The 26,416-nt window shown below is 45.6% G+C and overlaps 1 protein-coding gene across 4 annotated transcripts in view; it reads left to right on the plus strand.

The window, feature by feature from the left end:
- LARS2 (leucyl-tRNA synthetase 2, mitochondrial) overlaps positions 1-26,416 on the plus strand; it is a 258,562-nt gene that overhangs the window by 220,407 nt on the left and 11,739 nt on the right. For all 4 annotated transcript variants that reach the window (XM_070463340.1, XM_070463342.1, XM_070463341.1 and 1 more), the window contains 5 exons: positions 15,510-15,610; positions 16,683-16,865; positions 18,129-18,298; positions 21,556-21,633; positions 22,543-22,654. In XM_070463340.1, the coding sequence (XP_070319441.1) occupies positions 15,510-15,610; positions 16,683-16,865; positions 18,129-18,298; positions 21,556-21,633; positions 22,543-22,654 (644 nt within the window). The remainder of the gene's footprint in view (positions 1-15,509; positions 15,611-16,682; positions 16,866-18,128; positions 18,299-21,555; positions 21,634-22,542; positions 22,655-26,416) is intronic.

Genomic DNA, 26,416 nt, shown 5'->3' on the forward strand with positions numbered 1-26,416 from the left:
GGAGATTTTTCACCTGGGAGGCAGCGAAGAGCTTTCATTATGTTACATGGCTTTTTATAGCTTCTCGTGTGAGGTCATGTTTATCATCAGGCCCTTCGATGTCTGCTCTGTTTTCAAGGTTGACTGAATCCTGTCTCAATATATCACTATGATAAAAGTTCATAATGGATTAAAAGCTAGGGAAAAATCCATCGAGAAATTCGTTCCCTGTTGGTCCATAATCTGTTCCCCATGGTGATCAGAAAGATGTATGTGTGGGGTTCTTCCCTGTGAAATACCTTATATATAAATATGTATATATGTGTGTGTGTGTGTGTGTGTACATATATATAATGTATACAATATGTATATTTAATGTATTATACAATTTTAAAAATAAAATGACCATCCATGCACCCCCCCCTTGTCACATTAGGAAATAGAGTTCTACAGGCCCCTTAGAATACCCAGGGTGCCCTCTCTAATCAGATCATCCCCATTCCTACACCTCCGCCTCTGCCCATATATATATATATATATATATATATATACATATATATATATATATATGTGTGTATATATATATATATATATATATATATATATATATATAACTATCTTTTTCAGATTCTTTTCCTGTATAGGTTATTGCAGAGGATCAAGTAGAGGTCCCTGTGCTATACAATAGACCCTTGTTGATTATTTATTTTATATATATCATTGTGTATGAGTTAATCCCAAACTCCTTCTAATTTATCACTCCCCTCAACCTTTCCACTTTGATAACCATAAGTTTGCTTTCTACATTTGTGACTCTATTTCTGTTTGTAAATAAGTTCATTTGTATCATATTTTTAGATATCACCTATAAGTTATATATATTTGTCTTTCTCTGTCCGATTTACTACCCCCTAGTATGATAATCTCTAGGTCCATCCATGTTGCTGAAAGTGGCATTATTTCATTCTTTTTTGTGACCAAGTAATATTCCACTGTATATTTGTATGACATCTTCTTTACCCATTCCTCTGCTGACGGACATTTGGGTTCCTTCTGTGTCCTGGCTAATGTAAATAGTCTGCAGTGAACATTGATGTGCATTTCAAATTATGGTCTCCATAGTGGTTGTACCAATTTACATTCCCATCAACAGTGTAGGAGGATTACCTTTTCTCTGCACTCAACATTTGTCATTTGCAGACCTTTAAAATTTTATTTGTTTATTTGTGGCAGTGCTGGGTCTTCATTGGTGTGTGTGAGCTTTCTCATGCTGTGGCAAGCAGGGGCTACTTTCTAGTTGCAGTGCATGGGCTTCTCATTGAGGTGGCTTCTCTTATTTCGGAAAGTGGCCTCTTGAGTGCACAGGATTCAGTAGTCACAGTTCGAGGGCCCCCGAGCAAGGGCTTAGTTGCCCCAAGGCACGTGGAGTCTTCCCAGACCAGGGATCAAACCCATGTCTCCTGCATTGGCAGGCGGGCTTTTTACCACAGGACCATCAGGGAAGTCCTGTTTGTAGACTTTTAATGATAGCCATTCTGGCTGGTGTGAGGTGCTACCTCAGTTTAGTTTGATTTGCATTTCTTTACTAATTGGCAGTGATGAATATTTTAAGATATATATGTTGTTTCTGTCTTTGAACTTTGTATAAATAGAATCATATTTCACATATTCTCTCTTGCTTCCCTTGCTCAGCATTTTTGGAATTTCATCCATCTTGCTGCATAGAGTAGTTCCATTCCTGTTTTACTGCCCTCTGGTATTCCATTACATGGAATAGAGTTTCTAATACAGAGTTCCGTTCATGTCCATACCATTAATGTCCTTGGGCTGTTTTGTGCAGTTATGAACAAAACTGCTGGGAGCATCCATGTATGTTTCCTGACATACACACATGAGCAGTTCTCTAAGATATGTGTCTGGAGTGAGACTGCCGAACTGTAGGATTACTCACATGAGCAACTTTAGTAAGAAAGCCAGGCTGTTTTTCAAATTGATGATATAAACCTACACTGGCACTACCAGAGGAGAACATCCTATTTATTACTTGACATCTTCACCATTACAACATACAGTGCTGCCATCCCTGCATCTCCGCGGAGGATGGGTTCTGGGACCTGCTGAGGGTACCAAATCTGCAGATGCTCAGTTGCCATGGTTGGCCCTTGATATCCATGAGTTCCACATGCTTGGATTCAACCAACCACGGATCGTAAAACACAGAGGGCTGACTATATTAACCAACTGTAAGAATTCTGTCAAACTTGTGGTTTTATAATGGATGAATTTGTGAGTTAAATTTGAATTTAAAGACTTAATGAAGTTTAACATGTTTTCATTATGTTTATGAGCCTCTGTGTTTCCGCTTCCATTAAATCCCTGTTTGTGTGTTCTGCTCTTATTTCTTCTGGGCTCTCTTTTATCAATTGTAGGAATTCTATAAATATTTTGGATGCTATGTGTATTGCAATATTTTTTCCTGGTTCTTGGCTTGTCTTATTTTTATGGTGTCTTTTGATGAACAGAAACTCTTAATTTAATGTAGTAAATTTTAATAATCTTTTCCTTTATGGCAACTGCTTTTAGTGTCTCAATACCTTTAATGAAATAGTCCATCATTTCCTCCACTGATCTGCAGTGCCCTCTCCATCATAAATCAAGCTTTTGTGAATATGCACGGGCCTATTTATAGGGTCTTTTTTTTCTTTTGTCCATTGGTCTATTTTCTTTTTTCTGTGCCATTAATAGTTATTTACTGGCATTATTTATTTTAATTCTACAAGTCTCAATATCCAGTAAGGGCAGTCCTCCTATTTTATTCTTTTTCTTTAGGAGTATCTTGACTATTAATATATTCGGACTTTTGTTCTTCCATATAAATTTCAGATTCCGCTTGTCAGATTCCACAGAGGTTAACTATTGGGCATTCAACTGAAATTGCATTGGATCTACATACTTATTAATCTTTTCTCATTCTTCCTTCTTGCATATCTGAATTGAACATCTGAAATCATTTCCCTTTTATCTGAAATATATATTAATATTAATACTTTAGAATCTCTTTTTTTTTAAGGGAAGGACCAACTGTTAGTTCTTATTTACCTAAAAATAGATTTATTTCAACCTCGTTTCTTAGTTTGCCAACTGAATAGCACACTTAAAACAATGTGTTTTTTATGTCTGATCTGGCTTTTTCACTTGTGTTTCGTCAGGACAATAATTCAGGTTCTTTTGTCTGCCACTCTGCCTGGAGCACCATTCCTGAGATTTTTGTTTTCAGTTGTTGCTGTGCTGTTTTTTTCATGCAACAGCCTTTTAGAATGTTTTTTAATTAAAGAGAAGAAAAGAAAAATAAAGTAATTAATTAATTAATTAATTTAAAAAGAAAGAAGAAAAGGGGAAAATATATCTGTTTATCTCTCTGTCCACTTAATTAATGTTAACAATTAAAATATTAAATAATGAAAAAGTAATACATGTCTAAAATTAAAATTTTTAAATTTAACTGCATAGAAAGTGAACATTGAAATCTTCCTCCCTGCAGCCTACCTTCTACCCATCTCAACTGTTAACAGTTTCTCTTGATTTATTCCAGAAAAATATTTTGTATATCTCCATGTATCTATTGATATACTCATTTTAAAATGTTTCATATATATATATATATATGTCTTTTGCTTTTTTATCTTATAATATATCTTGCTGATCTCTCTACATTAGCATTTACAGTTTACGCATAGTATCCTGTCATATGGATATGTTGTAATTTATTTTAGCAGTCACCTTAAGTCACTTTCAGAACCTCTAAAATCCATTTTCATTAAAATGAAGTGCCTTTAAAGCTCCCTCCCTTTTTACCCCGTCCTCAGATCTGCTTCCTCATTCTGTACATGCACACATAGATTAAGTCTACAGAAAGCTAATTTAATATATAAATTAAATGCTTAAAATAATTCTCATTAGCCCCAGGGAACTTCATGTGTAAAAATTAACCTATCTGCTTCAGAAGGCCACTAAGCACATTAACAGCATTAATCCTCAGGGAAGTATCGATAAATTACAGCCATCCATTGGTGTCCATTAGGGATTAGTTCCAGGACCCCCACTGATACCAAAATCAGTGGATGCTGAAATCCCTCATGCAAAATGATGTAGTGTTTGCATGTAGCTTACACTCTGCTGAATGCTTTAAGTCATCTCTGGATAATTTTATAATGCCTAATACAGTGTAAATGCTATGTAAATTGCCTGGGTACACCAAATTCAAGTTTTGCTTTTTGGAAGTTTCTGGAATTTTTTTTAAAATATATTTTTGATCGGTGGTTTGTTGAATCCACAAGTGTGGAACCCACAGATAAAGAGGGCTGACTGTAGTTCCAGTGTTTGTAGCCTAGATTATACCATCTGCCATTCTGCATTGCATTTCTTCTCTGTGGAAATTTCCTTACCTCACTAGACATAGACTACCCTGGAGGATGGAACCTGTGTCCTGTTAACCATCATAGTCTCATGGACTTCATACATTCTCAGCGAATGTTTGTTTCAATCAGTTGAGTTTAACCCTATTGATATAAACAGATTAAAACGTATGTTCTTCAAAGGAAATGTTCTCCTTGGGTAGGGAAAGTTGGATAGAGAGAGGCTAAGTTCAAACAGCAAGTACAACCTGAGAAATAATTCCTTCTCATATAGGTCTAGGGCTTCCCAGGTGGCTCAGTGGTTAAAAAAAAAATCTGCCTGCCAATGCAGGAGATACAAGAGATGTGTATTTGATCTCTGGGTTGGGATCAAACGGGAAATCCCATAGACATAGAAGCCTGGTGGGCTACAGTCCATCGGGTCGCAGAGTCAGACATGATTGAGCATGCATGCATGCATGTAGGTCTAGAAACAAAGACCACAAATAATTTCTGGCTTCTTAACAGGAGGGCACTTTTCTCAGCCTTGGAACCATTATTTGTAGAAGGAATGAATGAGTCAATAAATTACCCAATGGCTAATTTAAGATGTAGGACAAGACCTGGCTACTTTTTCAACTTGTTTGCATTGTTTTAAAACTATAGTCAAGCAGAAAAAGATTTGTAGCATTCCGACATAATTTTAAAGCACTGTTTTGGATGTGACTTTTTCTATTAAATACATTTCTAAAATTTGCAAAGCCTGAGGTCCTCCTGGAATTTGCCTTACCATCAATTTTAAGGGACAACTAATATGGTATAAATAGAAATATACCTATGCAATATATATTGTTTAGTTCTTCCCAAGATGGTTCAATTCTATTCCATGCCTTCATACTCCCCCACAAAGAGGGAGAGTTATTTTAAGTCCTCAGAAGGCTGACCTTTCTGAAGAAGATGCAGAAAGTCATCTTATCTCTGTTTCTCAGCACACTTGTCAGCAATGCTCCTGTTCAATCACATCAGGGCAACAGTAGCATCTGAAAACTATTTATTTCTGAGCATTACCTCTTTAGTGGAGGTGTTTTGGTAAACCAGTTGGCCTCAGATAAAATGAAAATCATCCAGTTTCTGTGATGAGTCAGAAACTCTCCAGTTAACATTTATTTTAAAGCCTCCAAACAACTTTATCAAGCTGGTCTAGGGCGAAATTTTGAGACCTGTCAGTCACGTGTGTGTTTCTCTTTATGTATTAGCTCCTTTTCCTGAAATGTGTATAAATTGGAATTTCTTGTCTATTTCTGTATGCCTTTTGGTTAGCATTGTCATATCAGGAGGGACTTGGGACTTCAGTTGTCCCACTTTTCATTTCTCAGACAGTCACTTGGCCACTGTTCAGGTAGTAGGTCTGGACTGGGAGTCCAGAAACCTCTGTTTCCTGCTCACTTGGTCCTGTAATTAGTGGTGCAGATGAGAGTTCTAACCCCTATGGTTCTCCCTGGCCTCATAGATTGGGGATTCAATCACCTCTGAGCACCCTTTTCACTCTCTGATTCTGGTTAAATGTCTTCAAATATAAAAGCAAAGGTTTATGTGGATCTAATAATCTTCCTATTTCCTAAAAGAGCCCAGGCCCTTTCTTTCATCACTTGCACATTTAGGTCTGCAGTTTGAATTTCCAGAAGGGCTCTTTACCATTTATAAGAAGAAACTGGCCTCTGGATTAGAAGTACCATCCCATGGGACAGCTGGTGCCTTTATTGTGTGTCTGAAACATCAGTTTCAGATGATGATTGATTCAGTTTCGGTTGATGATTAAGCTGGAAGTTATGTCAACAGGAAATTTGCAAAAGAAGAAATGCAGACGATCAGTAAACATATTTTAAAATGTTTATCTTGTTGGCAGCAAAAGGAACACAAAATAAGCGTTTTCCAAACAGCATCCCAGTGAGAGCGGGTCTCTCATGCACTACAAGGCAGTTGGGAACAATCTTCTAGAAAAGCTTTTTAGCAGTATAGAGGGAGTGCTTTAAAAATAGTCATAAAATAGTGCCCCCAAAAAATAGTTTTGGGCACACTAATTGCACTTCTAGAAATCTATCATAAGGAAATAATTAGAAACACAAACTTATACACGAGAATGTTCATATAAGTATTACTTCAAGTATTACTGCAAACCTAAATGCCCCAAAATGCTGAGAAAGGGCAAAGTATACTCCATCTCTTGTTGTTGTATGGAAGACTCCATACAACTCTTTATATTTATTTCAAAGGATGTTGAACACCAAGGAGAAATACATCTGAAGTAATGAGAAGTAAAAAAACCAAGGCAGAAATTTGTAGATACAATTTGATTCTCTGTCTTTACATGTACACACACCAGTACACACAGAAAGCAAGAGAAAAGACTAGAAAAAAAATTATGTCAGTATGTTAACACTAGTTCTCCCTGGATGATGAGCTTATTGATGATTTTATTCTTTCTTAATGGTTGTTCTCCCAATGACTATGTGACTTTATAGCAGAAAATAAAGCAAAGTCATTTATAGTTTATATTCTGAAGCAGGGAAGCGTGCTGGGCTTTAAATGTGATGTGTGAGCATGGGGAGTGGGGGTGAGGGGGAGTCAGCATCAGCATCAGCTGCTCTTACGACCCAGAGAGACACTAAGTACCCTGAATTGACGTGCTATCTGCGGTTTGCAGTCATCAAAGGCTGGGGTGGCGTCAGAAGCTGCTGCTTCCCATGCTGACAGCCAGCTGCTGACCATTGTGAACTCAGCAGGCCTGCGTCCCTGGTCCAGGGAGCTGTTTCTAATCACACCAGAAATGGAGCTATTGGGAAAAGGTAAGGAAAAAAAGAAAGACTTTACCTGAGTCTCATGGTATTAATAAGACTTCCTTCCAGGCCCCTGGCTAGCTGCTAGGAAATGGAAACAGTGATATTTTCAGACAAGCCACATCTCGATGCTTAGAAACAGGCCAATTATGTGAACATGATGGCCCTGGACTCAGGGGCAGGGATGAAGAACAAGGTGAAGTTAGTCTGAGAAGTCCCAATTAGAGACTGTTTTCAGAGATCTGCAGCTTTCTGTTTTCTTCTTTCCAGATCTACATAGTAGCTGACTGACCAGGCAGGAGAGAGGAGAGCAGGTTATCCAGAGTGGTTAGGACTCTAATGAATCCTGAGATTCTTTAGCCATGTCTTGATTAATACATTCCTGTATGCAGTGATTTTTGTAAGGATGCTTAAAATAGCCTGCCTGCGTTCTGAAATTCCTTGTTAATCCTAATGATTAGTAACCTTTCTCCCTCCCTCCCTCCCTCACACCTACCCCCCTTCCTTCCATCTGTCCTTCTTTGGACAAAGGTGCGTTTCCGTGACCAGCAGGTATTAGTTGTAATTTCTGAGTTAGTGCAGTCCAGACTGTCAAGGAAACACTTGACGATTCCATCACTTTTCATCATTCTACTTGCATAGAGCCGTGCTTCGGTGCATATGAAAGTAATCCAACCCTCAGGGTGGTATTGAAGGAGTAAGAGGAAGTCTGACTCAAGGAAAAGAGCACTAATTTGTATTCATGAAAGTGGAACCCCTCTAGGCCTTCCCTAAGGCCGAGGCCCTGCATAACGCCTCGGCCCTGCATAACGCCTCCATCTTTGATGGCTTCGGAATCCGGGAATCCGAAGGGGTTTGTTGGTGGTTTGGAGTGGCAGACTTTTCACTTTGTTATAAAGCTCCCTGCTATACAGAGTCATTATGACACGAGAATATCTCGGTTGCTTATACAGTTTTGTTCCCAGGTGCCTTTGGTGAATGAATGTACAGATGGGAAATACACGAGTTACACTGTTGCGCATCTGAATCATGAACTTGGCGGTGTGGTGTGACGTCCAGTCCAACAGGACCCTTGACGCTCCCTTGGCCCCCACGCCCATGCCGCGTGCTTCTCTGCATCACACTGCACGCCTCCTTCTTGTGCCGGTGATTTATGAGCATGTCTTGGGCCACCCGTTTTCCTGTAAGCTCTTTGATTAAGTGCAAGAGGGGTCTGTACCGAGTTGTTGCTCAAATACAAATGTGACTCCTCATTCAGAGCTAAACTACCCCTAAGGGTGGAAGGAATGAGAACCGGCTTCCCAGAGCCCTGAGGCCCTGGAAGAGTGGAGGGAGGGTCACTGGGGACTGAGCAGGATTCCAGGAACTGGGGGGCCCCCTGCCCACTGTGGAATTTGTCCCTCTTCCACTCTTGTTCCCTGCTGATCTTCCCAGGGGCTTCAAGTGGACAGAGTCTGAAATCTTTACGCATGCCTCTCTCTGCAAAAAGGGCCTGGCCCTACTTGGAAGCAGTAGCATCCAGTGCCCGCCCTTCATCCCCTTTCTTGCTTCATCTCTTGTGCCCTCCACACCATCCCCTTCTCTGCTGCTGGCAGATTTGTTTATTCACGCGTGGAAACAAACTTGACATAGCTCAAACCAGTTGCCTTAGCTGAGCATCTGTGATGAACTGGCTACTAGAGGGGTCTTCAAGGATCCTCCTACTCCCCACTCTCGGGGAAGGCAGGCAGCAAAGCAACTCACATCAATGCACAGTAGCATTTAACACCTGCCCGATGCAGTTACGGGAACCACACCGGACACACCGGAGAAAGAGCAACTAATTTTGCCCGTGGGGGCCTGAGACGCCTTCCTGGTGGATTTGGCGTTTGAGGGGGGTCTGGAAGGAGGGGTAGAGTTCTGACAAATGGGAAGTTTAGATAGTACTTCAGGGAACAGTGAGCGAGGACATGGACGCGCCTGTGGGCAACAAGTGTGTAAGAAGGAGTAGAGGACGTGAACGGGGAGGGATGGACATCCTCGATGGCCGAGCTGAGCAGCTTGGACTTGGTGTGGCAGGAGTCGGTCTGCAGATCTGACTGGACTCTCTGTTCCCCCCTCCCAGCCCTGAGGATGGGCAGGCATCCGTCTGGCTCAGTGGCAGCAGGCAGGCCGGCTCCGTGAGGGCTGGGCTGGCCTTGCCCACCATGACATCCCTAAATGCCTGGCTCAGCGCGGGACATGTTGTCAGCACTCAGTAAATAGCTGCGGAATAAACGAATGACAGGTGTCACAGGGTCGCCCTGCCTTCTGAGCACGTGGCGCCAAGAATCCTGAGGCTGAGCCCCAGTCCACCAGGACGTGCAGCCGTGGGTCCGGGATGGGGGCAGGGCACCGGGGCAGTCTTGCCACCTCTGCCCTAGACGGCCCTTCCGGCCGCCACTGCAGTGCCTCGGCCCTGGGGGCAGGCGGCCCGGGTGAGCCTCAGCCGCTGACGTTTTCAGAACTCGAGACTTGCTTGATGCGGGGGCTCTGCTGCCTGAGGGGGACGCCGGCCTCTCTGGGAAGGGCCCCCAGGGTGGGCGCTCCCGCGAGATTCCCGCACTCTGAAAGGCGCAGAGGTGTGAGCAGCCCGGCAGCTGGAAGGGGGAGGAGGGGGCCTCCAGGAGGTGGGTCACGTTCTGATCATTGACCTGGTACTGGTTACACCAGTGTGTTTCTGTTGTGAAAATTCCTCAAGTTTTACCAGTAGGAATTACAAGCTTTTCAATATGTGCGCTTTACTTCATTTAGAAGTTCACTTTTAAAAAAGAGAGATGAGGCCAGAGAAGTGTGTAGCCTTAGGCAGAAAGGCTGGACTTAGGGTCAGAGTCCAGCAGCTTGAGGGTTGAGATGGCGGGTGCGGGGGTGGGAGGGAGACTCGAGGGGGGGGTATACGTAACTATGGCTGATTCACGTGTAGCAGAAACCGGCACGATATTGTAAAACAGCTATCCTCCAAGTAAAAATGAAGGGCCTGCTTCCCGGTGGCTCAGTGGTAAAGATTCCACGTGCCGGTGCAGGAGACATGGGTTTGATCCCTGATCCGAAAAGATCCCACATGCTGCGGAGCAGCCAAGCCCTTGCGCCACAGTTCCTGAGCCCACGCGCTGCAACTGCTGAAGCCCGCGCACCCTAGAGCCTGTGCTCAGCACCAAGAGAAGCCCCCACAATGAGAAGCCCGGGCAGTGCAGCTGGAGTTGTTATTGTTGCTCAGTTGCCAAGTCGTGTCCAACTCTCTGACCCGTGGATTGTAACATGCTGGTCCTCCCCGTCCCTCACCAGCTTCCGGAGTTTGCCCAAGTTCATGTCCGTTGAATCGGTGATACCATCCAACCATCTCATCCTCTGACACCCTCTTCTCCTTTGCCCTCAGTCTTTCCCAGCATCAGGGTCTTTTCCAGTGAGTCAGCTCTTCATAGTGATCAGGTTGCCAGATGATTGGAGATTCTGTTTCAGCATCATTCCTTCCAATGAATATTCAGGGTTGATTTCCTTTAGGATTGACTGGTTTGATCTTGCTGTCCAAGGGACTCTCAAGAGTCTTCTCTAGCACCACAGTTCGAAAGCATCAATTCTTCGGTGCTCAGCCTTCTTTATGGTCCAACTCTCACATCCATACATGACTACTGGAAAACCATAGCTTTAACTATATGGACCTTTGTCAGCAAAGTGATGTCTTTGCTTTTTAATACATTGTCTGTGTTTGTCATAGCTTTCCTTCCAAGAAGCAGTCGTCTTCTAATTTCATGGCTGCAGTCACCATCTGCAGTGATTTTAGAGCCCAAGAAGAGGAAATCTGTCACTGCTTCCACCTTTTCCCCTTCTATTTGCCATGAAGTGATGGGACTGGATGCCATGATCTTAGTTTTTTTAATATTGAGTTTTAAGCTGGCTTTTTCACTCTCCTCTTTCACCTTCATCAAGAGGCTCTTTAGTTCCTCTTTGCTTTCTGCCATTAGAGTGGTATCATCTGCATATCTGAGGTTGTTGATATTTCTCCTGGCAATCTTGATTCCAGCTTGTAACTCATCCAGCCCAGCGTTTCGCACGATGTGCTCTGCGTGTAAGTTAAATAAGCAGGGGACTATAAACAGCCTTGCTGCACTCCTTTCTCAATCTTGAACCAGTCAGTTGTTCATACAGGGCTCTAACTTGCTTCTTGACCAGCACACAGGTTTCTCAGGAGACAGGTAAGATGGTCTTGATATTACCATCTTTGAGAGTTTCTCACAGTTTGTTATGGTTCACACAGTCAAAGGCTTTAGCATAGTCAATGAAACAGAAGTAGATGTTTTTCTGAAATTCCCTTGCTTTCTCTATGATCCAGTGAATGTTGGCAATTTGATCTCTGGTTCCTCTGCCTTTTCTAAACCCAGCTTGTACATCTGGAAGTTCTCCATTCACATACTGCTGAAGCCTAGCTTGAAGGATTTTGAACATAACCTTATTAATATCTGAAATGAGCACGATTGTATGGTGTTTGAACCTTCTTTAGTACTGCCCCTAGTTTGAAGAAGAAGAAAAAAAAAAAAAGTTCCAGCAGGTTGCAATTCTGCCCATCCCCAGAAGAGGGAAGCATTGCACCACTTAATACCCTGCAAGAATGACACCCAAGCTCCTTATTTCTGCCCCTGCCGCTCCTGGAAGCTTAAAGCTACTGATTTTGATCATCCTACTGATAATCTTTACCTTTGGGATCCAAATGATTCCCTCCCTTCTTCCATCCCAAGGATATATTTTTTTATTTCTATTAAATAAAGAGTGACCAAAACCATGTACTAACAGTGAGAAAGAAAAGGAAAAACCTCAAAAACCAGTGCACAGGGACACTAGAGCCTAAGATGGTAACAGCAGATTCATCCTCCTGCCACGGAGCCCAGCAGGAAGAAAGCTGCAGTGTGTCTCTGTGTGAGGCAGCAGCATGTAAAATTATTTGAGGAAGATTCCTAAAAGAAGAGCTAGTACTCAAAAATGTGCACCCCGGGTGTGTGCAAAAAATCGGCCCCGTTGAGCCCACCAATGCCCAGTGAAGACCCCACCGGGTGTGGGGGAGGCCGCCCCCGCACGTAGGACACTCATTCAGTTTGCTGTGTAGCCACTGTCTTCGTCTGCCCAGTAAAAAGTAACCATATGCTTTTCTCCTTCTGTTTTAAAACTGTGTTGTATCTTTTGTGTGATGAGGTTAAAATCCAGGTGCCACCCCAGATTGGATGGAAGGCACAGATGGCTTCAAACATCCATGTCTTCCTCCCTCCATCCTGCCGTCCGCCTGTCTGTTCATTTGTGTTTGTTCATCCATCATCCGTGTTCTGAACATGTTTAAAGAGCCTGTCATCCGTTGAAAGAGTGCTAAGCGCTGAGACAGATGAAAGGACAAGACCATAGTCCTTGTCACGACGGGGGTATGGCGGCGGTACACAGGTATTTATGTTGTAATCAGCACACAGCCTGGGCATGCTCTTCATGGCCAAGCGTGCTGGACATGTCAGGAGCCGAAGGAGAGTCCAGAGCCGTGTGCAGGGGAGACAGGGACACCCACCGGAGAAGGGGGTGCCTGAGCTCAGTGGTGAAGGGCAGGTCCGGGTTACCTTAGGAACTCAGGCTGAGATGGGCATTCCTGCTGAGTCCTAGGGCGCATGGCCCGTTCTGGGAACAGCCAGTGTCCCTGGGGCCTCTGTGAGGGCCAGGGGCATTTAGGTGTGAAGGCAGAGGCCCAGAGGGCAGACGGGGCTGGTGGCAGAGAACGCTGCAGACTCAGTCTGTGGGTAGAGGCCCTTGAGCTTCCTGGGGAAAACGCAGATCTGGGGTCTTGGGCATCCAAACCCCAACCTGCCTGGATACAGCTAGTGTGGCCCAAGGACACTAGGCTCCTCATGGTTCTGTGTTCTGTATTCCTGAGAAGTGGGGACCACAGACACCGTTGCTCCCCCTTAAAGGTGCTTCTGGGTTAAAATGCAGCCTGAGATCCAAGTGCACTGTATTTTCAGATCATTTTTCGTATCACTTACATTGTCTGGGAATCTTCCTGGGATGTGGTACAGAAGGATGTCATTCTGCCAGTGGTGACATTGCTGGTGGAATGTCTGAGAGGTGGAAGGAAGGCAATTTTGTGACTCAAAGAGCTTATTATTAAGATAGTTTTTGGAGCCAGAACAATGGGGTGACTATTTTTCTGCATGTACGTCTTCCAAATTAACATGGTACCATGATGGACAGGCCCTGTTAACACTGAGTAACTTGACTAGTTTCCACTTAATGTTAATTATATTGGGTCTTTTACACCTTACCAGATACCCCCACACACACATACACACAGACCCCACCAAACTCACATGTGCACACACACATACATACACATGCTCATAACAGGATTTTAAAACACAGAGACCAGGGGTCCTTTTTTCCTAGCTGACCTTCATCTCTTTCTCAGTCATCCTCTTTGTTCCACTCCATCCCTCTGAGTCCACTGGAGAATTTCCTTTAAACCGCGTCTGTCCGCCCAGCTGCTGTGACGGGCTGCCCAGTGTGCAGATCAGGGCCCTGTACGGAGGCCTTCTTCCTCTGTCCCAGGGTTCATCTGTATTAGCCTCACGTGTGAAACGACATTCTGTTAATTAACACAGCCAGCACCCTGTGCCTCCATCACTAGAGCTGGGTTTGTGCTCTGCTTGGCCTCTTTGAGGTTATTGGGTCTTTGAGTTGTTTGTTGTTTGGTCACTAAAGTTGTGTCCAACTCCTTGCAACCCCATGGACTGCAGCACGCCAGGCTTCCTTGTCCTTCACTATCTCAGATCCATGTCCATTGAGTTGGTGATGCTATCTGTTGGGTCTTGGAGCCTCTAAAAAGCCACTCCATGTAAGTGAGCTTAAAGACCCCGATGGTTCGTATGCTGATAGATGTGTTGTGCCGGGGGTGATGTTGGCAGAGAACATCAATCCATCTCATTCAAATGTTCCTCCCTGCGCTTTATAAGAGTGAGATATGGACACGTGCTCTCAGCAGAGGTCTCCACAAATTGAATGTGGAGTAGCTCTTTCTTGTGTGCTTCAAAACTGTGCAACAGTTTCAAATCTGAAATAATTTCAGTTCAAGAGTCTAACCTTTGCTTGTCCTCTTAAGAGAAAACATCTTCAGTTCACTGTTCAGCCAATAAGGGTGTGACTAACACTGCTTTTTTAAAAAAAATAGACACTATAAATAAATTATAATCCACCCATGTGTAAAGTACTCAGTAGATGTTGAAAATGAAATAGATCTGGGGATTCCCTGGTGATCCAGTGGTTGGACTCAGTACTTTCACTGCCAGGGCCTGGTCGCGGAGCTAAGATCCCGCATGCCATGCTGTGCAACCAAAAGTAAAACAGAAACAGATCTGTGTGAACTAGTAGTAATTGCCTCATCAGAGGGGAATAGGCCTGGGAAGACAGGGGGAGGGGTGTTTGAATTTGAACAAAAGGGGTAATCATGTATAATTTGCATGATTTAAAGATATTTAAAAGAATTTTAGCAAGCACTGTATAAAAGTTAAGGAGTGAATTATCTCCTTGAATAAAAGCCCAGCGTAGACCTCTTTGTGTCATCCTGAACTTTTCGTTACTCCGGGCTCAGCATAACTGACCTTCGTGTGTGTGCGTGTCAGTCGCTTCAGTCGTGTCTGACTCTTTGCAGCTCTATGGGCTCTAGCCCGCCAGGCTCCTCTGTCCATGGGATTCTCCAGGCAAGAACACTGAGTGGGTTGTCAGGCCCTCTTCCTGGGGGTCTCCCCGACCCAGGGATCAAATCTGGATCTCCTGCATTTCAGGCGGATTCTTTACTGCTGAGGCACCAGGGAAGCCCAACTGACCTTTGTACATACCTTTAAAATTTACAACTGTTTTCATGCAGTCGTTTCATTTAATCCTCCCAACAATGCTTTGAGGCAGGTTTTTATAATCCCCATTTTACAGATGAGCAGACTGATGCTCGGAGTAAAGAAGTGACTTGCCTTGGGCTCATTGAGAAGCAGCACAGAGATTCCAATCCAGGACTTCCGGATGTGAGGCCTGGTGTTATTTCACTTCCCTAAGTTGGAAAGTAGTTAATCTCCACTGATTTGACCTAGTTTTCTTAGTGTTTATGTGTAAGGAACTGTTTGTGCAAGTCGAGTTGACAAGCGGTCAGCCTGTTTTCACAAAGAGCGTTTACCTGTACTCATCCACAGGTAAGGTTTGTACTGCTCTCTCTGGATGCATCCAGTGCCCACCCCACCAGTTTTCTGCTCCTGTTTTCTTTCCTTAGAGAGCCTTTTCATAAACTGCTGGCCCAAGGCCTTATCAAGGGGCAGACATTCCGACTACCATCTGGACAGTATCTACGGCGAGAGGAAGTAGATTTCACAGGTGAGAATGGCCCATCTGGGTTGCTCTTGGAGCCAAGGAACACTTAGCTAGGAGGAACAGAAATCCACACAAAGGCAGTTTCACCCAAGGACATAGGGACATCGTCCAAGCCCAGCTGCAGGGAGGGGCAGCGTGTAGGAAGCTGCGGCCGCTGCTGCCTCCTCTGTTCTTGAGCCTCTAGTTCTGCTTCCTGCTCCGCGCCGTTCTCCTGCCCTGTTCTCCTTCCCCTGCCAGGCTTGGACCCCGCTCTCCCTAATTTCAGTGCACACAGTGACCTTGGGCAGAGGCCTCACCTACTTAGGACCCCGGGCTCCAGTGCCCAGCAGCACCGAGACAGACTGAGCATCTCTTAGCCAGTTGCGGAGAAGGAGACTTAACCTTGTCAGGGGTCCTCCTGGTCCCAGCCGCTGGAGCTTGGCTGCAAGGCCACCTCATACACACACGGCCAGGGAAGGCCTCCTCCGTCAGCACCGTCCAGACAGATAGTGTGGAGTGGGGAGGAGAGAAGGGCAGGGCTCCACAGCGGGACCCACGGGTCATGTGAGCCCAGCGAGCTAACCCCATGCCTGGACCCCGCTCTTGGGGTGAGCTCACGTTCTGGTGACTTCACATGGACGGGGACCTCCCTCCGGGTGAAGTGACCTCAGGCATGCTCTGCTGCTCCGAGACCCTGGCTGGTCAGCTGCCAGCTGCCAGAGGAGGCCCCGAATCCATAAAGAAAAGAGCAGTATGCAGGTCCTCCTTACCCTTTTTTCCTGTCCTTTTTGTATGTAAGTGATTTACTTTTTAAAAAGAGGGCCATTGCTTTGTCTTGTTTTGTGACCGAGAAAAAGCTGGCAAGTGTACCATCTGTTCATGAAAGGCAGATTTGTGGTGGGAGGTGGGCCTCATTTATTTGAAAACTAAACCACTGTTACAATGTCTAAAGGGAGAGAACTCGTCACACTAAGTGAATTAGTGGGATTCTTCAAGTGGACACGTTGAATGGCTCCCTCAGTATTTCCAGATTGGATATGCTGTGATAGAACCAGTTCGGCGTCCCCTCCTACTGACGCGTCCTTCTGGTTTGCAGGTTCCGATCCCGTTCACGCAAACACGAGGGAGCAGCTCGAGGTGAGCTGGGAGAAGATGAGCAAATCCAAGCACAATGGCGTGGAGCCCGAGGACGTGGTGGACCAGTACGGCATCGACACCGTCCGGTTGTACATCCTCTTCGCCGCCCCTCCGGAGAAGGATGTCTTGTGGGATGTGAAGAGTAAGTCAGCCTCCCCTCCCAGCCTGCCGCCTCCGCGATCTGCCTCCGCGCCCAGGGAGTCCAGGGAAGGGAGTGTCTTTGCTGAGACAGTAGGGGAGGGTCCTAGGGTCCTACTGTGGAGCAGGTAGGTTTGCCCGATGTCCTGTGCCATTCCTAGACCAGCGTGATCAGATGTAATGAGCCCCAGACCTGCGAGAGAGCACGCTGTGGCTGCAGACCCCCGGTCCTCACTGCAGCCTTGCTGACCCAGCCCCCAGGGTGGGGCTGGGAGCCTGCCTTCAGCACAGACTGGTGTTCTCTGGCAGGTTCTACGAGGATCCCACTTTGAGAACATTTCCTTGAGCCAGGCTGGTTTTTGTGGTACATCTGGGCCCATTGCGGTCCACAGAGGCCAGTCCCCTCTTGGTGTAACCGGAAAGGTTTTTTTCCCAGAACGGCATCATTGCCCTTTACCAGGCCAGAGAACCCCACATGGGGCCTGGCCCCGATGTTACCTGTGACCTCGGCAGTCTCCCACAGCAGCCCCACGGTCGGGGTGTTGGGGGGGTGGGGGACGTGGCGATTTCTCCCTCCAGAGTTGTTTAGATCTAAAACTGGGTTGGCAAGATCCTTTGGAGGAGGAAATGGCAACCCACGCCAGTATTCTTGCCTGAGGAATCTGGTGGAGAGAGGAGCCTGGTGGCCTGCAGTCCACGGGGTCACAGAGTCACACATGACTGAGCATGCGCGCATGCTGAAACACGTGAAACACAAAACTGGCGAGGACCGGGCTTGTGTTGAAACACCTGAGGCTGCATAGCAGGGTGGCTCTGAACGCAGCATGGGACCAGCACTGCCTCTGTGTACTGCCTGTCCACGTGAGAGGGCAGCCTGCATGTAACTCAGCCCTGTCTCCACGCACGCTGCTGGTTCCAAGGACGTTTTCGTCACAGCAGGCTTTCTTAACCAAGGAGGGGATGCCCTCATGCACATCCTGGCCCAAACTTCTAAGCTCCTTTTGGGCCAGTGACAGTTGCTGGGAACCCTTTGAGTAAGCCCCGGCGTCCTATGCTCAGAATATCTGGGGCCCTAAGAAGAAATGACTGAGTCAGTCCTGGTCTGAGGTCCCAGGCACTGGCAGCCAGGGAAGACCCTTCTCCCTGCCCTTGGGGAGACCCCATGAAGCATCTCCTCCTTCACAGGCGCTTTGTCGCTTGGTGTGACCAAGCCAGTCATCCTCACATGTCTCTCCTTCTCTCTCTTGTTCACTAACGTCACACGCAGCTGACGCGCTCCCTGGGGTGCTGAGATGGCAGCAGCGTCTGTGGTCTTTGGTGACGCGATTTATCGAGGCCAGGACGTCTGGGAAGGCACCCAGGCCTCAGCTGTTGAGCGACAAGGAGAAAGCCGAGGCCAGGAGGCTGTGGGAGTACAAGAACTCGGTCATCTCTCAGGTCAGAAACCTTCCTGGAACACTGGTTGATTCTGTGACTGAGCCCTTGCGGTCTGTGTGGCCTGCCTGCCCTGGGGTGGGCACACGGGATCTTCCTCCTGTCTTATTATGGTAGCCCCACTTACCTTGATTATTTGATCCTCCTGCTTTGCGTGTTTCCCCAAGGTGGAGCAACAGTTCAGTTCAGTCGCTCAGTCGTGTCCAACTCTTTGTGACCCCATGAACCGCAGCACACCAGGCCTCCCTGTCCATCACCAACTCCCAGAGTCCACCCAAACCCATGTCCATTGAGTCGGTGATGCCATCCAACCATCTCATCCTCTGTCATCCCCTTCTCCTCCTGCCCTCAATCTTTCCCAGCATCAGGGTCTTTTCCAGTGAGTCAGCTCTTCGCATCAGGTGGCCAAAGTATTGGAGTTTCAGCTTCAACATCAGTCCTTCCAGTGAACACCCAGGACTGCTCTCCTTTAGGATGGACTGGTTGGATCTCCTTGCAGTCCAAGGGACTCTCAAGAGTCTTCTCCAACACCACAGTTAAAAAGCGTCAATTCTTCTGTGCTTAGCTTTCTTTATAGTCCAACTCTCACATGCATACATGACCTCTGGAAAAACCATAGCCTTGGCTAGACGAATTTTTGTTGTTAAAGTAATGTCTCTGCTTTTTAATATGCTATCTAGGTTGGTCATAACTTTCCTTCCAAGGAGTAAGCATCTTAATTTCATGGCTGCAATCACCATCCGCAGTGATTTTGGAGCCCAAAAAAATAAAGTCAGCCACCGTTTCAACTGTTCCCCATCTATTTGCCATGAAGTGATGGGACCAGATGACATGATCTTAGTTTTCTGAATGTTGAGCTTTAAGCCAACTTTTTCACTCTCCTCTTTCACTTTCATCAAGAGGCTCTTTAGTTCTTCTTCACCTTCTGCCATAAGGGTGGTGTCATCTGCATATCTGAGGTGATTGATATTTCTCCCAGCAATCTTGATTCCAGCTTGTGCTTCCTCCAGCCCAGCGTTTCTCATGATATACTCTGCATATAAGTTAAATAAGCAGGGTGACAATATACAGCCTTGATGTACTCCTTTCCCTATTTGGAACCAATCTGTTGTTCCATGTCCAGTTCTAACTGTTGCTTCCTGACCTGCATATAGGTTTCTCAAGAGGCAGGTCAGGTGGTCTGGTATGCCCATCTCTTTCAGAATTTTCCACAGTTTATTGTGATCCACACAGTCAAAGGCTTTGGCATAGTCAATAAAGCAGAAATAGATGTTTTTCTGGAACTCTCTTGCTTTTTTGATGATTCAGCGGATGTTGGCAATTTGATCTCTGGTTCCTCTGCCTTTTCTAAAACCAGCTTGAACATCTGGAAGTTCACGGTTCACGTATTGCTGAAGCCTGGCTTGGAGAATTTTGAGCATTGCTTTACTAGCGTGTGAGAACGCAGCAGTGCACGCATTCTAAGGGAAAGAGATGCTCTTGGGAAATGGCTCCCTCTAGTGATGTCTCCCATTTGTCCATCCCACATCTGAGGAAGCTGCCCACTTTCCATGTTTCCGTATTTAACACATCCTAGGGCTTTCCTGGTGGCTCAGACAGTAAAGAATCTGCCTGCAATGCGGGAGACCCAGGTTCGATCCCTGGGTGGGAAGATCCCCTGGAGAAGGGAATGGCTACCCACTCCAGTATTCTTGCCTGGAGAATCCCATGGACAGAGAAGCCTGGCGGCTATAGTCCGTGGGGTTGTAAAGAGTTGGACATGACCGAGCAACTAACGCTTTACTTTCAGATAGAGAATCAAATTTAATGTCATACTGATGACACACTATATATATTATAAAAACAGAAATAGAATTTTAGAGTTGAAAGGGGTTGAAAAGACTCTGTTCTTTAGTCTCCTCATCTTTAGCCTCCTCCTCATCCCTTCTGTGGGCAGAACTGAGGCACAGAACAGTTAAATGCCCTGTGAAAGTCACACAGCCCGTGAGGAACTGAGCAGAGAGTTCCCTGATACTCAGCATAGCGGAGACTTTTCCACTCAGAAACTTTGTTACACAGTATTTGTGCAAGATATTGTGGAATGAATTTTGCAAATAAATCAATGGTTTATTTTATCTTCTTAGAGAATAGCATAGTAGTGTCTAAATCATTTTTAAAGATTCTTCATTGATAACATCCCTTTAAATTTTTCATCTGAAAGTCTGCTATAATATGACATTTACCTCTTTAAGACCTTTGTGAAAAAATGTCATATGTCTTTGAAAGAAAGCACTTAGGAAGCCTGAAGCCACTTTTGAATGGGTACTAAATACCCCAAATTCTCCTTAGGCTGAATGTTTTTTTTTTTTTTTTTAAGATGTGCTGATTCAAACTTAGAAAGTCAGTCAAGGTCACTTCTCTAGACTCTGGTAACTGAGGACGTTGAAAAGGAGCTGAGCTTTTCTCTGGTTTGTGTAGACTGCAGTGGCCCTGGATCCAGCATGGTCTCATTTAGTGACACTTCTTCAGCTTTATTTCTGTCCTGTCTACCATGCTGTAGAGAAGCAGAGCTCATGAAATTGACTTTAGTTATCTGAGTGCTGCTTGAATGATTATCTGCATATCACATATTTTCTCTTTGAATTTGGCAAATTCTTCTCTTCTGTCAGATAATAGAATTGGGTTATTTCAACACGTTGGAAACTCTTGACATCTTAAGGGTGTGTTAGTTTTCTGTATCCTTGCCCATGGTCAAAATTGAAAAACATGCCAATAGGAAAAAGCTGACAAGTAGTATTTGTGTTCTTGTGTTGACTCTATATTTGAAAATGTAAAACTCACCTTATCCCCATGTACCAATAATCTTCATTGTGAATTAAGGGGAAGTGACATCCTTTATCCCATCTCCTGTTTGCTGTTTGGTCATCAGTGGGTCCCGCCTCCTCTTCAGGTAACGATCAGTGTTTTCTTAGGCACCTGCTTCGGGAACCAACACTGTCACAGCTATAGAGGAAGAGGAGCAGTCTTGAATGGCGGAAACAACATTGACTTTGACTTTAAAAATCTTTGTACTGAAAAAAAAAATCTTTATGCTGAAAAAAAAAAATCTTTGTGCTGATAAAACATTACAGTGACTACTTGAGATAGTGAAATCAGTTATAAGTATCTTTTATGACATGCATTTAGTTCCACATTTTTCAGATAATTCAGTTTGTGTGTGTGTGTGTGTGTAAGCTTAACGGAACTTTGAACAAAGTGAATGATTCTGCTTTTACCAATAGGTGACTGCCCATTTCACAGAGGACTTCTCGCTGAACTCTGCAATTTCTCAGCTGATGGGACTCAGCAGTGCCCTCTCGGTAAGTGGCCCATCTGTGCCCATTTGCTCCTGGCCAGGGGCAGGGTGGTGTGTGGCTTCCAGTCACGTAGTGAGGTGGCCTGCCGCTCCCAGAGGGCAGAGACCATGCCTTTCTGGACGTTTTATTTCTAAAGTTTGGTCTGCAGCAGGTGAATGGGTGTGACAAGTTTAACTGATCAGCCTCACCTCAGGAAGACGCTGAGTATTGGCAAGAACTGACAAAGAATAGGAGGACCCCTGAGATCCTTGAGAGAGGCAAGAGGACCCCAGTCCTGGGAGTTTCACAGTGCAGAACCTTTGAGCAAGTCTCTGCATTTCCCACTGGTCCTGCACATATAGGAAACCTAGCACAGTGGTTAAGAATTAGGACTGACCTGCATTCTAGTCTAGTCTCCATCTCTTGCGTAACCGTGTGTCCAGGCGCAGGTGACTCTCCCTCTGTCATAGCCCTTAGCTGCTTCATCTGTCAAATGGGCTAATAATACTGCCCTCAGAGGGTGGGAAGACCCAAACCAGTTAGCATCAGCTCAAGGATGTGGTTAATGTTCAGTCAACAGTGCTATATCTGCTCTGGGCTCTCCTGGCGGTCCAGTGGTTAGGGCCCTGTGCTTCCACTGCAGAGGGCCTCATATGAGGTTCAGTCCCTCATAAGGAAACTAAGATCCTGCAAGCTGTGCGGCGCAGCCAAAAAAATAAAATAGAACAGTAATACAACTGCTGTTGCTGCTCCGGCTATTTTTAATACTGTGATTAAACGGGGAAAGTTCTTTGCCTAAAACAAAAATGGTGTGAAGAGAGTCTCTTCACGCCTGCATGTCTCTGGACTTCAGGAAGCTTCATGGCCTGTCTTACCCAGGCTCACCTTGCGTGCCTCGGCTTGCTTACACTGCTGTTCCCTTCTCTCCCGCAGCAAGCTTCGCAGAGAGTTGTTCTCCACAGCCCCGAGTTCGAGGATGCCCTGTGTGCCCTGATGGTGATGGCCGCCCCCATGGCCCCTCACATAACCTCAGAGCTCTGGGCAGGTAGGTGGCGTAGGCCTCACTTGACCTGTTACTGCTGACCAGCGTGTGCTTCCGCCGCTTGTTGAGCCTTATTCAGGACTCAAGTCCTCCGCCGTGGGGCCCGGTGTGTGGCGTCGGCCCTGGGGACCTCTCTCTGGAAACGCGAGCGAGGTGAGGAGGGGCCACGCAGGGGGACTTGACGGCGGAGCTGGGCCTGCTTCTCCAGACCCTGTGCTCAGAGGTCCCCTGTGACTTCTGAGGATGTTTTAAAGGCGCTTGCAGGAGGCAGGCAGCCTAAGGATGCTGTGTTTACATTATGCTTTTATCTGGGGGTCTCTGAGAAGCAGCATTCATTTCTTTTTCATGGTTATTTTAGCTCTTCTCATTGGTTTATTCTTCTCAGTAGAACTCGGGTGTGATTTTGTTAAGTTCTCCCAAAATCTCCTTGAGATATTTGACTGAGATTTTCTTAAGCCTGGAAGTAACCTGGGAAAGCTTCACATCTCTACCGCATCTAGGCTTCCATCCCCGAACACGGTCTGTCTCTCCATTTATTCAAGATTTCCCTCACACCCAGTCAAGTTCCTCATATGGATCCCACACATTTCTTAAGATTATTTTCAAATATTTCATCTTGCCATCAGTTCAGTTCAGTTCAATCGCTCAATTGTGTCTGACTCTTTGCAACCCCATGGACTGCAGCACGCCAGGCCTCCCTGTCTATCACCAACTCCCGGAGCTTGCTCAAACTCATGTCCATTGAGTCAGTGATGCCATCCAACCATCTCATCCTCTGTTGTCCCCTTCTTCTCCTGCCTTCACCTTTCCCAACATCTTGCCATACATTTTATTTTTTTTACTCTAACTGGAATCTTTTTTTTTCTCTTATAATTTTTGACTGGTAATATCTGGTGTATGATTTTTAGTATTTATTTACTTACTTATAACCAGATCCCCTATCAGTCACTCTTCCTTCATTTAGGGGTAGAATCCTCTTGGATTTTCTAGGAGTCTGTGACTAACAAATAAGCATAAGTTTCCTCCTTTCGAACAGTTACGCTCTTGTGCCTGTTTACTTTCTTTAATATACTGCTTAGAAAACCGCATGGGATGTTAAAGAATACTGGTGACAGCAAGTCTCCTCGCATTTCCAAAGTTAAGTGGAACATGTTTCCCTGTGAGGTTTGCTGTTGGCTGTTGGTTTAGGGTAGATACTCCCTGTCGTGTTCAGGAAGCGGCCAGCTAGCCTTGTTTACCAGAACTCACCTTAGGAAAGGGAGGTAGATTTTACTAAACATCCATTCTTCAGTTGATTGTAGTCTTGGCTTTTAATTTTCCCCTTTGTCCTGATGATATGACTTATGTACAATTAATTGATTGCCCAACAGACTATTGCGGGATAGATTTACCTTGGCCATGGGGTCATACACCTTTAACATACTGTAACTCCTATTTGCTAGTGTTTGATTTAGGATTTTGCAGTTACTCTCCTAGGAGAAACCAGCTTTTCCTCACTGTGCCTTGTCAGGTTTGGAAATAAGGGTTTCACTGCCTTCACCAAGTGAATTGAGTTGCTTCTGTGCTTTAGAACACATCACATTGGACAAGAACGTCCCCCCATTCTTTACTGAATAGACAGAATGCCCTAAAGGGAGGGTGGTATTAGGCCCTGCCAGGCTGCTGCCATATTACATTAGCTTATGCACCCTTTCATTATCTCCTTAGGCAGGAAACATGCCTCTTTCATTTAGCATTGGTGATCACATTAAGTCTTTTAAGTAGCACACTGTTAATTCTTTCCTGCTCTTCCCTTCTTATAAAACAAAGCTTATCTAATTTGTAATAAACGTATTCACTCTCACCCTGGAATATACACATCTCTCCCTCTTATAATTTTCAGTCCCGCATTATCTGTCTGCCTTCTTCATTCCATTTCCCCGACAAGGGACTGATGTAAATGGGGTTTTCAGAAATCCCCTCCTTGCATGCCCCTCCAGTCTGTGTCTTAGGGCCAGGATTCGGAGGGTGGCAGAGAGGGCCTGCTGTCTCCAGAGTCCTACCCCCAGCCGGCAGGTCTTACCAGAGGTGTACACTGTGGTGATACCCTGCTGGTCTGTTTTTCAGTTGTTGGCTCTCCTGAAGGACATACACTAAAGCAGTGTGATAGAAACTAGTCTGTTTCAGATTCGGCTCCGTGTTTCTCCCCACATGTGACTCCAGTGGGTTTTGTGAGCTGTATTATAATAAGGAGTGGGTCTAGACTGAATCTGAGTTTTCCTAACCAGTCTCGTTCAGTCATTCCGTGAACATTCATTGAGCGTGTATTTTGTGCCGGACTCTGTTCTAGGCATTGGTGGGAAAGCTGGGGAGGGCATTCGGAGCAGCAGGCACTGCAGTCTGTGTTCATTCCCTTGAAAGGTCATCCCTCAAGCATTTAAAAAAGCAGTGGGAAACCTTTGTCTCCTGGCTCTGCACATGAGTGTGTGTGGGGCTTCTCCGAATGGGCAGCGGGGCCACGGCACAGTCAGGTGAGGAGTCCCCCACCCCAGGCACGGCACCCGGGCCGTTAGCTCGCAGCCCTTTGTCAGGCGCCTCCTGCGGATGGCGGGGACCTGACGCCTTCCAGCCTCTCCCAGCGTCCGGTAAGGGCCAGCGTCGCAGGAGTGAGAGTCCTCAGCACAGTGAGACGCACTGTGCTGTGCGGGGGACGTCGTTACTGTCGTCCCACACTGTCAGCCGCCCTCCTCTCAAGGCTAAGTAAACATAGCTTTCAGGACTTCCCTGGTGGTCTAGTGGCTAAGACTGCACACTCCCATTGCAGGGAGTCCAGGTTCGATTCCTGGTCAGGGAACTAGATCCCACATGATGCAACTAAGAGTTCCCATGCCACAACTAAAGAAGCCACTTGCTCCAACAGCAACAACAAACATGCTGCAACTAAGACCCAGCGCAAATAAATAAATAAAAAACATAGCTTTCATACAGCTTCTGATTTCCCTGCTGCATCTTAGATAACCGCACAGTGACTACAATGGGAGTACGGTCAGTGAGGGTGGGTTGTTCAGAAATTACCATTTCTCCCCAGAAAAGCAGGTTTTCATGGAAGAGATTCTCCCCAAAGGACATCAGATGAGATCTGTCTTTTGAGGGCCGTTTGGGGTCCATGGGCAAAATAGCCATCGTGGCTCTGAATAAAAGAAAACCTTTAGAGAAACCCAAAGTACTTGATAGCCTAATAATATCCTCTACCAACCATGTAAAGAGTCAGTGGAGACCTTCAGTGGGAAATAATAGAACCAGTGTCTTGGCAGTGTGCACACGTTAACAGGATGAGGAAATCTTTTTTTCCTTCCTGAAGCTCTGAATCTGAGAAGATCAGGAGACCACAATCTGAATTTACAGAGTTATCTTTTGTTTATCATCATAGAGTATTGTCCTATCCACGAGGGTGTTAGGGAAATTTTGCATGTTTGGAGTCACTGACACTGTTTCCAGACAAAGGACACGAGGTTTCCCCCTCTGGGCTTCTTAAAGCAAAGCAAATCCTAGAGTTTTCCTTGAAAATTACGTCTATGCACATACTGAGGAACCCTAAACTCTTACAGAGGGTGTGTCCTAGGTTCTCGCGCAGCCTCACCCTTAGGCTCGGTTGTTCTCCCCAGGCACCTCCACTGCTGAGTCTGACAGTCAAATTGTCAGAACTCCATGCATGTAGGTGAAATTTTTCTCTCTTCCCATACTGGGTGTTGTATTGGGTAGTTCTGTATCAACACTTACAGGTTG

Source organism: Odocoileus virginianus, unplaced genomic scaffold (assembly GCF_023699985.2).
Source record: "Odocoileus virginianus isolate 20LAN1187 ecotype Illinois unplaced genomic scaffold, Ovbor_1.2 Unplaced_Contig_2, whole genome shotgun sequence".
NCBI classification, from domain to species: domain Eukaryota; kingdom Metazoa; phylum Chordata; class Mammalia; order Artiodactyla; family Cervidae; genus Odocoileus; species Odocoileus virginianus.